The sequence below is a fragment of the Tachypleus tridentatus genome, chromosome 10 (assembly GCF_004210375.1).
Source record: "Tachypleus tridentatus isolate NWPU-2018 chromosome 10, ASM421037v1, whole genome shotgun sequence".
NCBI lineage: Eukaryota > Metazoa > Arthropoda > Merostomata > Xiphosura > Limulidae > Tachypleus > Tachypleus tridentatus.
The window spans coordinates 126,435,583-126,453,166 of NC_134834.1; the positions used below are offsets into that span (position 1 = coordinate 126,435,583).

A 17,584-nucleotide genomic window follows, 5' to 3' on the forward strand; every position below is an offset into this window, starting at 1 on the left:
AATATCTAATTCTATTGCACATGTTAATATCTGATTCTAATTCTATTACACATGTAAATATCTGATTCTAATTCTATTACACATGTAAATATCTGATTCTAATTCTATTAAATATGTAAATGACTTTTTTTTTTGTAAATTGTTGAAAGTTGGAGATTCTTGTGTGAAAGAGATTTTCGTTATACTCGAGTTCACAAAAGAACACAAATATAGTGACTGACTGTTCAACGAATAAAAAGAGAGAGATATACGAAGTCTGTGGGTAGTATCGATGTATCGACACGTTTACTTTTTCCTTCTTTTTACAAATCAACGTTTTCTTAAAATATTTTTACTATGAACCAACAGCATACTTCTTGAAGATATATGGTTGTCTGGTTTAATAATAAATATTACAAAAACAGCTAGATCATTACAACCCATCTAACATACTCGCCCTTTCAGCCGTGGGTGCGTTATAATGTAGCGATCAATCCCACTATTCATCGGCAAAAGAGCAGCCAAAGAGTTAGGTGGGTAGGGATGACCAGCTGCCTTCCCTCTATCTCAAACTGCCAAATTAGGAACGGCTAGCGTAGGTAGATAGCCCTTGCATGGCTTTGCGCGAAATTCAAAACAAATCAAACCAGTCATTACAACCTTCAGAGAACGCACATTCTTGACTACTCACCTCCAATAAACGAAACTACACATTTTGGACCATTTATGTACTCCAAGCAAAATGACCCATTTATATACTCCAAGCAAAATGACCCATTTATATACTCCAAGCAAAATGACCCAATTTTTGTACTCCAAGCAAAACGACCCATTTATGTACTCCAAGCAAAACGACCCATTCCACAAAATGGGCTCTTCCCTCCTACCGATAAAACCAAACATGATTTATCATAAAATTGTTTGTTTATTTTTTTAATTTCGCGCAAAGCTTCACGAGGGCTATCTGCGCTATCCGTCCCTAATTTAACAGTGTACGACAAGAGGAAAGGCAGCTAGTCATCACCACCCATCAAAAACTCTTGGGCTACTCTTTTACCAACGAATAGTAGGATTGACTGTAACTTATAACTCCCCCACGGCTGAAAGGGTGAGCATGATTGCTGAGACGAGGATTCGAATCCATGACCTTCAGACTGCGAGTCGAGCGCCTTAACCACTTGGCCATGTCGGGCCTTACCATAAAAACGACGACGTAATGAAAAGATATGAAAAAGGAATAATATAGAAGTCCCAGATGTCGCGTGGACGAGACGTAACTCACCTCTGAAGGGCATCATAAACTCTTCCAGCAAACCGTGGTGCCCTTTCTTTAGTAGGTGACGCGTGATCTCGTGCAGTGTCTCCTTACCCAGCATCCTGATCCACACACACAAGTTTGTGGCAATGAGATGCATCAGACCAAATCTTGCTATCACTTTGAATTTGTGGATGTTCAACTGCCAAAATACACGAAGCTTCTAAGAATATCATACACAATATTTTAAACATTAGTCTTAACCAATAAGTACTTTACACACTCAATTTCAAGAATATCTTACGAAATAATAGTTAAACATTCACGAAGATGCACGTGGTTTCAGCTTGGCTATGATAGAAACTGACGTTTTCGCAAACACATGGCGCTGGTTTCTTTTTATAAACAACATCTTATTACGTTTCTTTTGGAGACTGTGTTGAAATATTATGTCGTGTATATTAAGCTTTAATACTAGAAATGTTTCATGAGGAAACATTAACGCTTTATCTAGAAACTTGATTAATGTTTTTGTTGTGAAGGTGAAATAAACAAGAACCTCATGGTCAATCTTGGTTAGACAATTGTCCTGCTTTATACAGAAAGTGTGTTGACGCCAATAAATAAACAATTGTCCTGCTTTATACAGAAAGTGTGTTGACGCCAATAAATAAACAATTTCCTGCTTTATACAGAAAGTGTGTTGACGCCAACAAATAAACAATTGTCCTGCTTTATATAGAAAGTGTGTTGACGCCAATAAATAAACAATTGTCCTGCTTTATACAGAAAGTGTGTTGACGCCAATAAATAAACAATTGTCCTCCTTTATATAGAAAGTGTGTTGACGCCAATAAATAAACAATTGTCCTGCTTTATATAGAAAGTGTGTTGACGCCAATAAATAAACAATTATCCTGCTTTATATAGAAAGTGTGTTGACGCCAATAAATAAACAATTGTCCTGCTTTATATAGAAAGTGTGTTGACGCCAATAAATAAATATTTTCCAGTTTTGACATTAAACTTTCATTCACGAGCATTTCTTAACTAATCTATGTTTTAATGTGTCAAAATACCAGTCTACCACAACACGATTAGTGTTGTTTTAATATACTGCAGCGCGTTCGGAAAGTCACTGTGCACTTATATATTGATTAACAGACACAACTGCACACCGAACACCGTGTACAATTAAAATCTACTACAATATAGAGAAGGGATCGTTGTATTGATGTGTGACAATGGAAACATACTACAATACAGAGGAGGGATCGTTGTCTTGATGCGTGACAATGAAAACCTACCACAATATAGAGGAGGGATCGTTGTTTTGATGTGTGACAATGAAAACCTACTACAATATAGAGGAGGGATCGTTGTCTTGATGCGTGACAATAAAAACCTACTAAAATATAGAGGAGGGATCGTTGTCTTGATGTGTGACAATGAAAACCTACTACAATATAGAGGAGGGATCGTTGTCTTGATGTGTGACAATGAAAACCTACTACAATATAAAGGAGGGATCGTTGTCTTGATGTGTGACAATGAAAACCTACTAAAATATAGAGGAGGGATCGTTGTCTTGATGCGTGACAGTGCAAAATAGCAAAATAGTTTTTACATTAAGATTTGTAGTTAAAATATTTTTAGATTAACTATTTAGTTAAAATGTTTAACTGCGCCATTTCTGGTTATATATATATATATATTGTTAATCTGGAACATTTGAAAGGAAACAAATGTTTTATTTTACATATCTTTAAATACATTAGTATATATCTACTTAAAATTTATTTTCTCAGTTTGTACGATTTCAAATGGATATTTAGTAAGAACTGAGCTTGTCAGCTTGAATTCTTTGTGAACATGGTACACGGTCAAGAAGCAGCGCCATCTACTCCTTAAAAAAGAAAACGTAAATAAAAATAATTCTGGTTTACTGAGGGCTTTTATTGTTGTTGTTGTTTTAAGTACAAAGTTACATAATGAGCTATGTGTTGTCTGCCAACCACAGGTATCGAAACCTGTATTTTAGCGTTGTAATTCCGCATACACACCGCTGTGCCACTGAAGGGGGTTCATTTAAGAAACGAAATATATAAAAATAACTACAATTATTTTACTAAACCACAGACAAAAATTTTTAAACTCACCCGAGCGTTAACAAATATAAAATACATCTGAGCGAAGGTGAAGAGCATTTGCAAAATAGGTTTGATTCCTAGCAGGATAGTGTAACACGGGGACGTGTAAGGAATCTCAAAGAACTGTCCAAACTCCAATCCGTTGTATACCATCGTCCCAAGTCCGAAAGCTAAAAGATCGAAAATTGTAAGAAAACCTATTTAATATATTGCATATTAAAATGTTGGTGAACAAACACACAGTGAAATATTTAAAACCGAAGATAATATGTTGTCAAATCTGCAAAATGTTTCTCCATTTTCTGAAAAGTTACATAACCTAAAAATAAAAATAATTCATGTAAAAGATTTCACACGTTCACTAACAAAACTCTACGTATTTTAATGTTTAAGTTTGTTTGTACAATAGTTAAACACAGAGCTACACAATGGATTATCTGTGCTCTGCTCACCACGGGTATCGAGACACGTTTCTAACGGCGTAAGTCGACAGACGTACCGTTGTGCCACTGAAGGGATGCAACTTTTGGAATACCGTGGCTTTATTTTTGTCTTTCAACGCTCAAAATGTTGTACAAATTATTCCACTCATTTCTTACTGTGATAAAAGTCACAAAAATAAAGAACAAAGAAACGTTTCCATATAGAATATATACATTCGAAACCATATAATTATAGATTTTCCTATTAAACCTCAGTACACGAACTAATGGGTTGTACGTGTAAGTCAAGATTCTCCCATTTTACCTTGTTGAACAAAAGTCTAAAGCCAAAAGTCCACATACCTCATAACTTTAAGTCAGTTTCGCTGTGTGAACTAGTTTACTACCTCTTTGTCTTTGTCAAGAAAGAATGGAGTAATCACATAATTACAAACGGGATTTTCGGTTTATTAGATAGTGTCATAAGTTCGATATAAATAAAGTGTATTGTACCACGTGGTATATAAAGTGTATTGTACTACGTGGTATATAAAGTGAAGTGTATTTACCACGTGGTATATAAAGTTAATTGTACCACGGGGTATATAAAGTGTATTGTACAACGTGGTATATGAAGTATATTGTGTCAGTGGTATATAAAGTGTATTGTACCACGGGGTATATAAAGTGTATTGTGCCACGTGGTATATAAAGTGTATTGTGTCAGTGGTATATAAAGTGTATTGTACCACGGGGTATATGAAGTGTATTGTACCACGTGGTATATAAAGTGTATTGTACCACGTGGTATATAAAGTGTATTGTGCCACGTGGTATATAAAGTGTATTGTACCACGTGATATATAAAGTGTATTGTGCCACGTGGTATATAAAGTGTATTGTACCACGGGGTATATGAAGTGTATTGTACCACGTGGTATATAAAGTGTATTGTACCACGTGGTATTACTTCATTCCGATACATGATGAACATATTTATGTAATTACTAATGCAGAGGAGAAAATATGTCTATATTCCTTCCCATTCACTTTAGCTTTTTTTCTGGTGACGAAGAAAAACTGGCAAAAATTCAGTACACGATCCCGTATTAATCATAACGGTAACAGCCTAGTGTTACCAATAGGTGATTAATATACACCATTATTGAAATATTCTCAAAGGAGACTCCAAACCAAGGATCAAATCAACTAAACTTTGGTTTTTATCTTTGATTGCGGCAAAAACTTCCAACAAGTCAATTCCTGTTTACGTCTTAGAAAAATTTTTATCGGTCGACCTCATTTTTTATAAACTAGCGATGGCTCCAAGCTCGAAACTGTTAGATGTTTAGTTGTTAAACAACCTGAGAAGAGCTATGGACTGTCCTGGTACCAAAATCAGCTTGGTTCCATTAAATAAAACAGTAATATAAAAAATAGTAAATCAGAAACCATAAAATCAAAAATATTATAACTGTGGGCACTTTTGGAGATTAGTGGTATCCACTGGAGAAACTGGAAAATTAAAAAAAAATGAATTGAAATTTATGTGTCTATAATGTTTCCAGGTTAAAAACTATTTGACTGCTATCACTATGGAGATACTCGTTTCGTGAGCATAATGACAAAACTGAAATAGCTGGATCATTCGAAAATCTAAAGAGTTCATGCGTTAAGAATGAACCAAATAAACATCTTTTTGTAAGCATTCAACATACCACATCACATGTGTTTTATATACCACATCACATGTGTTTTATATACCACTTCACATGTGTTTTATATACCACTTCACATGTGTTTTATATACCACTTCACATGTTTTTTATATACCACTTCACGTGTTTTATATACCACTTCACGTGTTTTATATACCACTTCACATGTGTTTTATATACCACTTCACATGTGTTTTATATACCACTTCACATGTGTTTCATATACCACTTCACATGTGTTTTATATACCACATCACATGTGTTTTATATACCACTTCACATGTGTTTTATATACCACATCACGTGTTTTATATACCACATCACGTGTTTTATATATCACTTCACATGTGTTTTATAAACCACATCACGTGTTTTATATACCACATCACATGTGTTTCATATACCACTTCACATGTGTTTTATATACCACTTCACATGTGTTTTATATACCACTTCACATGTGTTTTATATACCACTTCACATGTTTTATATACCACTTCACATGTTTTTTATATACCACATCACGTGTTTTATATACCACATCACATGTGTTTCATATACCACTTCACATGTGTTTTATATACCACTTCACATGTGTTTTATATACCACTTCACATGTTTTATATACCACTTCACATGTGTTTTATATACCACTTCACATGTTTTTTATATACCACTTCACAAGTTTTTTATATACCACTTCACATATGTTTTTATATATAAGAAATTAACAATGCAAGAATCTTTAAAATTTAAAAGAAAACTGACCGATGTTTTCAACTGGTCAGAATCCTTCAGTTTTTAAAATTCAACTTACTCCATATTCGAAGGACAAGAATCATCTACGATAGAAAACAAAACTTACCAACGATTCCAAATTATCCAAAATCCATTAGTCTTCAACACGAAATTTAAGAATCCATCTTATCATAACCATCTAGAATCGAAAGAGATACTTACTAACAGTTCCAAAGGTCAGAATCCTTTAGATTTTAACAAATTTACCAACGGCTCCAAACGATCAGAATCCTTGATGTTTCAACTGCAACTTACCAATGGCTCCAAACGATCAGAATCCTCGATGTTTCAACTGCAACTTACCAATGGCTCCAAACGATCAGAATCCTTGATGTTTCAACTGCAACTTACCAACGGCTCCAAACGATCAGAATCCTCGATGTTTCAACTGCAACTTACTAACGGCTCCAAACGATCAGAATCCTCGATGTTTCAACTGCAACTTACCAACGGCTCCAAACGATCAGAATCCTTGATGTTTCAATTGCAACTTACCAACGGCTCCAAACGATAAGGATCCTTGATGTTTCAACTGCAACGGCTCCAAACGATTAGAATCCTTGATGTTTCAACTGCAACGGCTCCAAACGATCAGAATCCTTGATGTTTCAACTGCAACTTACCAACGGCTCCAAACGATCAGAATCCTCGATGTTTCAACTGCAACTTACCAACGGCTCCAAACGATCAGAATCCTTGATGTTTCAATTGCAACTTACCAACGGCTCCAAACGATAAGGATCCTTGATGTTTCAACTGCAACGGCTCCAAACGATTAGAATCCTTGATGTTTCAACTGCAACGGCTCCAAACGATCAGAATCCTTGATGTTTCAACTGCAACTTACCAACGGCTCCAAACGATCAGAATCCTCGATGTTTCAACTGCAACTTACCAACGGCTCCAAACGATCAGAATCCTTGATGTTTCAACTGCAACTTACCAACGGCTCCAAACGATCAGAATCCTTGATGTTTCAATTGCAACTTACCAACGGCTCCAAACGATAAGGATCCTTGATGTTTCAACTGCAACGGCTCCAAACGATTAGAATCCTTGATGTTTCAACTGCAACGGCTCCAAACGATCAGAATCCTTGATGTTTCAACTGCAACTTACCAACGGCTCCAAACGATCAGAATCCTTGATGTTTCAAATACAACTTACCAACGGCTCCAAACGATCAGAATCCTTGATGTTTCAATTGCAACTTACCAACGGCTCCAAACGATAAGGATCCTTGATGTTTCAACTGCAACGGCTCCAAACGATTAGAATCCTTGATGTTTCAACTGCAACGGCTCCAAACGATCAGAATCCTTGATGTTTCAACTGCAACTTACCAACGGCTCCAAACGATCAGAATCCTTGATGTTTCAAATACAACTTACCAACGGCTCCAAACGATCAGAATCCTTGTTGTTTCAACTGCAACTTACCAACGACTCCAAACGATCAGAATCCTTGATGTTTCAACTGCAACTTACCAACGGCTCCAAACGATCAGGATCCTTGATGTTTCAACTGCAACTTACCAACGGCTCCAAACGATCAGAATCCTTGATGTTTCAACTGCAACTTACCAACGGCTCCAAACGATCAGAATCCTTGATGTTTCAACTACAACTTACCAACGGCTCCAAACGATCAGAATCCTTGATGTTTCAACTGCAACTTACCAACGGCTCCAAACGATCAGAATCCTTGATGTTTCAACTAAAACTTACCAACGGCTCCAAACGATCAGAATCCTTGATGTTTCAACTGCAACTTACCAATGGCTCCAAACGATCAGAATCCTTGATGTTTCAACTGCAACTTACCAACGGCTCCAAACGATCAGAATCCTTGATGTTTCAACTGCAACTTACCAACGGCTCCAAACGATCAGAATCCTTGATGTTTCAACTGCAACTTACCAATGGCTCCAAACGATCAGAATCCTTGATGTTTCAACTGCAACTTACCAACGGCTCCAAACGATCAGAATCCTCGATGTTTCAACTGCAACTTACTAACGGCTCCAAACGATCAGAATCCTCGATGTTTCAACTGCAACTTACCAACGGCTCCAAACGATCAGAATCCTTGATGTTTCAATTGCAACTTACCAACGGCTCCAAACGATAAGGATCCTTGATGTTTCAACTGCAACGGCTCCAAACGATTAGAATCCTTGATGTTTCAACTGCAACGGCTCCAAACGATCAGAATCCTTGATGTTTCAACTGCAACTTACCAACGGCTCCAAACGATCAGAATCCTCGATGTTTCAACTGCAACTTACCAACGGCTCCAAACGATCAGAATCCTTGATGTTTCAACTGCAACTTACCAACGGCTCCAAACGATCAGAATCCTTGATGTTTCAATTGCAACTTACCAACGGCTCCAAACGATAAGGATCCTTGATGTTTCAACTGCAACGGGTCCAAACGATTAGAATCCTTGATGTTTCAACTGCAACGGCTCCAAACGATCAGAATCCTTGATGTTTCAACTGCAACTTACCAACGGCTCCAAACGATCAGAATCCTTGATGTTTCAAATACAACTTACCAACGGTTCCAAACGATCAGAATCCTTGATGTTTCAATTGCAACTTACCAACGGCTCCAAACGATTAGAATCCTTGATGTTTCAACTGCAACGGCTCCAAACGATCAGAATCCTTGATGTTTCAACTGCAACTTACCAACGGCTCCAAACGATCAGAATTCTTGATGTTTCAAATACAACTTACCAACGGCTCCAAACGATCAGAATCCTTGTTGTTTCAACTGCAACTTACCAACGACTCCAAACGATCAGAATCCTTGATGTTTCAACTGCAACTTACCAACGGCTCCAAACGATCAGGATCCTTGATGTTTCAACTGCAACTTACCAACGGCTCCAAACGATCAGAATCCTTGATGTTTCAACTGCAACTTACCAACGGCTCCAAACGATCAGAATCCTTGATGTTTCAACTACAACTTACCAACGGCTCCAAACGATCAGAATCCTTGATGTTTCAACTGCAACTTACCAACGGCTCCAAACGATCAGAATCCTTGATGTTTCAACTACAACTTACCAACGGCTCCAAACGATCAGAATCCTTGATGTTTCAACTGCAACTTACCAACGGCTCCAAACGATCAGAATCCTTGATGTTTCAACTGCAACTTACCAATGGCTCCAAACGATCAGAATCCTTGATGTTTCAACTGCAACTTACCAACGGCTCCAAACGATCAGAATCCTTGATGTTTCAACTGCAACTTACCAACGGCTCCAAACGATCAGAATCCTTGATGTTTCAACTGCAACTTACCAATGGCTCCAAACGATCAGAATCCTTGATGTTTCAACTGCAACTTACCAACGGCTCCAATTCGAAGAAGCAGATTTCCATGGCTGCGATCATTTTCCGAAATTTTCGATTTCTTCAGACGAGGGGGAACAGGAGTATCACCTGGTTCGAACTTTTGACCACGGTCACCAAATCTGCGGAGGTTTTCCATGATGGAAGGGTTCTGTTCACCATCATCAGAGGTTGAAATATTATGCGGAATTTCTCTCAGAATGTAAATGTTGATATAGAGTAGGAAAAGTAGACTAACGCCATAGAGAAAGAAATAAAAACCCTGTAAAGTAAAGTAGATGTATTACCTTACTGTAAAGTAATGTAGATGTTTTACCTTACTGTAAAGTAATGTAGATGTTTTACCTTACTGTAAAGTAATGTAGATGTTTTACCTTATTGTAAAGTAATGTAGATGTTTCAATCTTACTGTAAAGTAGTGTAGATGTTTTACCTTATTGTAAAGTAATGTAGATGTTTTACCTTACTGTAAAGTAATGTAGATGTTTCACCTTATTGTAAAGAAATGTAGATGTTTCACCTTACTGTAAAGTAATGTAGATGTTTTACCTTACTGTAAAGTAATGTAGATGTTTTACCTTATTGTAAAGTAATGTAGATGTTTCACCTTACTGTAAAGTAATGTAGATGTTTTACCTTATTGTAAAGTAATGTAGATGTTTCACCTTACTGTAAAGTAATGTAAATGTTTTACCTTACTGTAAAGTAATGTAGATGTTTTACCTTACTGTAAAGTAATGTAGATGTTTTACCTTACTGTAAAGTAATGTAGATGTTTTACCTTATTGTAAAGTAATGTAGATGTTTTACCTTACTGTAAAGTAATGTAGATGTTTTACCTTACTGTAAAGTAATGTAGATGCTTTACCTTACTGTAAAGTAATGTAGATGTTTTACCTTACTGTAAAGTAATGTAGATGCTTTACCTTACTGTAAAGTAATGTAGATGTTTTACCTTACTGTAAAGTAATGTAGATGTTTTACCTTACTGTAAAGTAATGTAGATGCTTTACCTTACTGTAAAGTAATGTAGATGTTTTACCTTACTGTAAAGTAATGTAGATGTTTTACCTTATTGTAAAGTAATGTAGATGTTTTACCTTACTGTAAAGTAATGTAAATGTTTTACCTTACTGTAAAGTAATGTAGATGTTTTACCTTACTGTAAAGTAATGTAGATGTTTTACCTTACTGTAAAGTAATGTAGATGCTTTACCTTACTGTAAAGTAATGTAGATGTTTTACCTTATTGTAAAGTAATGTAGATGTTTCACCTTACTGTAAAGTAATGTAAATGTTTTAATTTACTGTAAAGTAATGTAGATGTTTTAACCTTACTGTAAAGTAATGTAGATGTTTTAATCTTATTGTAAAGTAATGTAGATGTTTTACCTTACTGTAAAGTAATGTAGATGTTTTACCTTACTGTAAAGTAATGTAGATGCTTTACCTTACTGTAAAGTAATGTAGATGTTTTACCTTACTGTAAAGTAATGTAGATGTTTTACCTTACTGTAAAGTAATGTAGATACTTTACCTTACTGTAAAGTAATGTAAATGTTTTACCTTACTGTAAAGTAATGTAGATGTTTTACCTTATTGTAAAGTAATGTAGATGTTTTACCTTACTGTAAAGTAATGTAGATGTTTCACCTTACTGTAAAGTAATGTAGATGTTTTACCTTACTGTAAAGTAATGTAAATGTTTTACCTTACTGTAAAGTAATGTAGATGTTTTACCTTACTGTAAAGTAATGTAGATGTTTTACCTTACTGTAATGTAGATGCTTTACCTTACTGTAAAGTAATGTAGATGCTTTACCTTACTGTAAAGTAATGTAGATGTTTTACCTTATTGTAAAGTAATGTAGATGTTTCACCTTACTGTAAAGTAATGTAGATGTTCTACCTTACTGTAAAGTAATGTAGATGTTTTACCTTACTGTAAAGTAATGTAGATGTTTTACCTTACTGTAAAGTAATGTAGATGTTTTACCTTACTGTAAAGTAATGTAGATGTTTTACCTTAAAGTAATGTAGATGCTTTACATTATTGAAACGATGCTGACGTGACAGTTAAATAAAGACTTAAAATAATCTTTTAAAAGTAACAATAATAATAATATCTATCAGAATGGGGTAAAAAGTAGAATAATTAAAACATTAGAGGAAGATTGAAATGCTGAAGAGAACAACTAATGGTATAAGTGGTGTCCACTTTTAACTTATTTGCGATACATTAATTCGACCTTTTATTAAGGAACTAGTAAAACGTGGACAAAAACATAAATTACAGTATAACAAAGAAGTAAAATGGTGGAAGGAAACATAAATTACAGCACAACAAAGTAAAATAAAGTGGACTGAAACATAAATTACAGCACAACAAAGTAAAAAAAAAGTGGACAAAAACATAAATTACAGCACAACAAAGTAAAAAAAAGTGGACAAAAACATAAATTACAGCACAACAAAGTAAAAAAGTGGACAGAAACATAAATTACAGCACAACAAAGTAGAAAAAAAGTGGACAAAAACATAAATTACAGCACAACAAAGTAAAAAAGTGGACAGAAACATAAATTACAGCACAACAAAGTAGAAAAGTGGACAGAAACATAAATTACAGCACAACAAAGAAGTAAAATGGTGGACAGAAACATAAATTACAGCACAACAAAGTAGAAAAGTGGACAGAAACATAAATTACAGCACAACAAAGAAGTAAAATGGTGGACAGAAACATAAATTACAGCACAACAAAGTAGAAAAGTGGACAGAAACATAAATTACAGCACAACAAAGAAGTAAAATGGTGGACAGAAACATAAATTACAGCACAACAAAGTAGAAAAGTGGACAGAAACATAAATTACAGCACAACAAAGAAGTAAAATGGTGGACAGAAACATAAATTACAGCACAACAAAGTAGAAAAGTGGACAGAAACATAAATTACAGCACAACAAAGAAGTAAAATGGTGGACAGAAACATAAATTACAACTACAACAAAGTAGAAAAGTGGACAGAAACATAAATTACAGCACAACAAAGAAGTAAAATGGTGGACAGAAACATAAATTACAGCACAACAAAGTAGAAAAGTGGACAGAAACATAAATTACAGCACAACAAAGTAGAAAAGTGGACAGAAACATAAATTACAGCACAACAAAGAAGTAAAATAAAGTGGACAGAAACATAAATTACAGCACAACAAAGTAGAAAAGTGGACAGAAACATAAATTACAGCACAACAAAGAAGTAAAATAAAGTGGACAGAAACATAAATTACAGCACAACAAAGTAGAAAAGTGGACAGAAACATAAATTACAGCACAACAACAAAGAAGTAAAACGAAAACAACGATTAGAACATTAACTAAAGAACATTTCCGTAACAAATGAAAACTTTATTTATCTTTTCATTTTATATGTGCGTCTATGTTTTCGTGCTGTTTTGATGTGTGGTAAATAATATATCATCCTTATTAAGACAAGTCCAGGTAGAAAACTGGTGGAAGCCATCTTTAATGTTTACAAAGAAAGACACGAGGATGAAGAGATAGATAAAAATGAAACTTAAAACCGTTTATCACAATCAACTGAAACCATCTGAGGGAAAGCAACTAATAAGAATCACTTATTTTACTCGGACTGAATTTCTAAGTTATGCACTAACGGCTGTCGGTCTTGAAACACAACCGCCGTGTTGATCACCCAGATGAAATGGATACTCTAGTACACAGGATTCTTGTTCGATAAAATTGTTTTGAAAAGCACGAGATCGTTTGGAAGGTTTCATGAAAAGTGCGAGATCGTTTGGAAGGTTTCATGAAAAGTACGAGATCGTTTGGAAGGTTTCATGAAAAGTACGAGATCGTTTGGGAAGTTTCATGAAAAGTACGAGATTGTTTGGAAGGGAGGTTTCACGAAAAGTACGAGATCGTTTGGAAGGGAGGTTTCACGAAAAGTACGAGATCGTTTGGAAGGAAGGTTTCACGAAAAGTACGAGATCGTTTGGAAGGGAGGTTTCACGAAAAGTACGAGATCGTTTGGAAGGAAGGTTTCACGAAAAGTACGAGATCGTTTGGAAGGAAGGTTTCACGAAAAGTACGAGATCGTTTGGAAGGGAGGTTTCACGAAAAGTACGAGATCGTTTGGAAGGAAGGTTTCACGAAAAGTACGAGATCGTTTGGAAAGGAGGTTTCACGAAAAGTACGAGATCGTTTGGAAGGGAGGTTTCATGAAAAGTACGAGATCGTTTGGAAGGGAGGTTTCATGAAAAGTACGAGATCGTTTGGAAAGGAGGTTTCAGCGATCGTTTCTTTCAAATTAAGTGACCAAAGAATCAAACTTTTATATTCTCAACCTCAGACAGTTAGATTGACTAATTTTAAGTAAACACTTTAAAAAAATGAATTAATTAACTGAAAAATATTTACTGCTCTTTATAAAGTAATTTTCTCAGTAAGAAAAACAACCAGTACTGGAAGCAAGTTACAGGAGACAATGTAACTAAACTTGAAATTCTCTATCATGTTATAAAACTGACTGTGATAAAAACTATGTAGGTCTAATAATTAAGGTTCTATAAGCTAAGTCGAGCTTGTCCATTCTAGTTGACGTAATTATCTAAGTTGCATAACAACAGTTTCTGATTATATTAATCAAAAGTGAACTCCGCATATTGCATGTCGTCAAAAAGAGCGCCTAACAACAAGAACCATTCAGATAAGAAGTGACGAATAGGAAAAGTTCACCGAAACTATAACCAATACTCCACAGAGGTAAGCCTATAGTTTCATGGTATAACGTTTACTTACAGAAGACTGTGAGAGTAAAGGAATCCACGAAAACACTGATGATATGGCCTCTAGCTATTACTGTACCACTAAACAGTGTAGACGTACATGTCTAAAAGTAGCATATCAACAAACTTAATTTTCTTATAGCTTACGTTATCTCAAAACAAATAATACATTATTAATATTTAACAGAGAACACTATTGCTACTGAACAATGATAACACATTTCTTACTGAATATAGAAAACATGTTATTGCTACAGTTATGAGCAGATAACTCTTCTGAGGTCATTTTCTAAGAAGTGTAAAACCTTTGTGTTTTGGGCACTAGTGTGGACATGCAAGTGAAACAAAACTGGACTCTGTGTTTCAAAGTCTTGTGAAAAGTATATGAAGTGGTTGGTACAATGATGAGGCACATGCGACATTTAATATAAATATGGTGTTATATTGTTGTTTATTAAATAAACCTTCTGTAAACTGTACCAAAAGAGTTGGTGTCATATTGTTGTTTATTAAATAAACCTTCTGTAAACTGTACCAGAAGAGCTGGTGTTATATTGTTGTTTATTAAGTAAGCCTTCTGTAAACTGTACCAGAAGAGTTGGTGTCATATTGTTGTTTATTAAATAAACCTTCTGTAAACTGTACCAGAAGAGCTGGTGTTATATTGTTGTTTATTAAGTAAACCTTCTGTAAACTGTACTAGAAGAGTTAGTGTCATATTGTTGTTTATTAAGTAAACCTTCTGTAAACTGTACTAGAAGAGTTGGTGTTATATTGTTGTTTATTAAGTAAGCCTTCTGTAAACTGTACTAGAAGAGCTGGTGATATATTGTTGTTTATTAAGTAAACCTTCTGTAAACTGTACTAGAAGAGCTGGTGATATATTGTTCTTTATTAAGTAAATCAAGTTAAACCTTCTGTGAACTGTACTAGAAGAGTTGGTGATATATTGTTGTTTATTAAGTAAACCTTCTGTAAACTGTACTAGAAGAGCTGGTGATATATTGTTCTTTATTAAGTAAATCAAGTTAAACCTTCTGTAAACTGCACTAGAAGAGTTGGTGATATATTGTTGTTTATTAAGTAAACCTTCTGTAAACTGTACTAGAAGAGTTGGTGTTATATTGTTGTTGAAAAGGAATCAAGTTAAACGTTGAGTAAACTGTACAAGAAGCGTTGGTGATATATTGTTGTTTATTGTATGAATCAAGTTAAATGTTGAGTAAATTGTACAAGAAGTGTTGGTGATATATTGTTGTTATTGCATGAATCACGTTAAACCTTCTGTAAACTGTACTACAAGAGTTGGTGATATATTGTTGTTTATTGTATGAATCAAGTTAAACGTTGGATAAACTGTACAAGAAGTGTTGGTGATATATTGATGTTTATTGTATGAATCAAGTTAAACCTTCTGTAAACTGTACTATAAGAGTTGGTGATATATTGTTGTTTATTAAGTGATATAATTTAAATTTCTGAAGTGGATACTTACTTCAAAATAGAATAGAGGCACCGAAGGTGTGACAACTTCAGAGGTGAAGAAGGTTATACAAATTACCACCAGGAGCTGGGCATACATAGAACTCATCAGGATAAACTGCTGTGTTCTGGAACAAAAATGTTAGCAGCATTAGGCATTTGGAGTAATGAACAAGAAGAGATAGCAGGAAGAAGGGTAATTTTGAATAATCAACAAATAGTTAGCTGTTATCTATGTTATGAACTTGTGACATCTTTATTGGCTTCCAGATGGTGTTTTGACAGTTATAAGAAAAACGTACCTGTTGTTTTGAAACACACAACAGAAGAATTGTACAGGATGCTTGGTTTATTACTCCATTACGTTTTTCACATTCATCATGAAGGATGACGCTTTTAATTTATAATATTGGAATTAATGATGATAACAAAGTTTGAAATACCTCAACACAGTGAGTGAAATGAACGTACAACAAAATATGAACAATGTCGGTGTTGTGAAAAGACAAATAAATGATAAGGGGCTACAGGTGGAACAGAACTGAATATAATGTAACAATAAGAACACAATATTCACTGTGGAAATGAATAAAATACAATAAAGTAGATTGTAAACAAAATAACTTTAGTATTCTCTTGCTGTGATACAATACATATTGTTATACTGTCTGATTACTGACTATATCTAATACAATACATGTTATACTGTCTGACTACTGACTATATCTGATACAATACATGTTGTTATACTGTCGGACTACTGACTATATCTGATACAATACATGTTGTTATACTGTGGACTACTGACTATATCTGATACAATACATGTTATATTGTCTGACTACTGACTATATCTGATACAATACATGTTGTTATACTGTCTGACTACTGACTATATCTGATACAATACATGTTGTTATACTGTGGACTACTGACTATATCTGGTACAATACATGTTGTTATAATGTGGACTACTGACTATATCTGATACAATACATGTTATATTGTCTGACTACTGACTATATCTGATACAATACATGTTGTTATACTGTCGGACTACTGACTATATCTGATACAATACATGTTGTTATACCGTCTGACTACTGACTATATCTAATACAATACATGTTGTTATACTGTCTGACTACTGACTATATCTGATACAATACATGTTGTTATAATGTGGACTACTGACTATATCTGATACAATACATGTTATACTGTCTGGCTACTGACTATATCTGATACAATACATGTTATTATACTGTCTGACTACTGACTATATCTGATACAATACATGTTATATTGTCTGACTGCTGACTATATCTGATACAATACATGTTGTTATAATGTGGACTACTGACTATATCTGATACAATACATGTTATACTGTCTGGCTACTGACTATATCTGATACAATACATGTTATTATACTGTCTGACTACTGACTATATCTGATACAATACATGTTATATTGTCTGACTGCTGACTATATCTGATACAATACATGTTGTTATAATGTGGACTACTGACTATATCTGATACAATACATGTTATACTGTCTGGCTACTGACTATATCTGATACAATACATGTT

General features: G+C 34.6%; 1 protein-coding gene across 7 annotated transcripts in view; it reads right to left on the reverse strand.

Moving 5' to 3' along the window:
• Nucleotides 1-977: 977 nt before the first annotated feature.
• The window catches only part of LOC143230260 (proton channel OtopLc-like), a 43,598-nt gene continuing 26,991 nt past the window's right edge, over nt 978-17,584 (reverse strand). For all 7 annotated transcript variants that reach the window (XM_076463499.1, XM_076463498.1, XM_076463496.1 and 4 more), the window contains 4 exons: nt 16,002-16,116; nt 9,690-9,954; nt 3,394-3,554; nt 978-1,436 (listed from right to left, as the gene is read on the reverse strand). In XM_076463499.1, the coding sequence (XP_076319614.1) occupies nt 993-1,436; nt 3,394-3,554; nt 9,690-9,954; nt 16,002-16,116 (985 nt within the window). In that variant the 3' untranslated portion in view covers nt 978-992. The remainder of the gene's footprint in view (nt 1,437-3,393; nt 3,555-9,689; nt 9,955-16,001; nt 16,117-17,584) is intronic.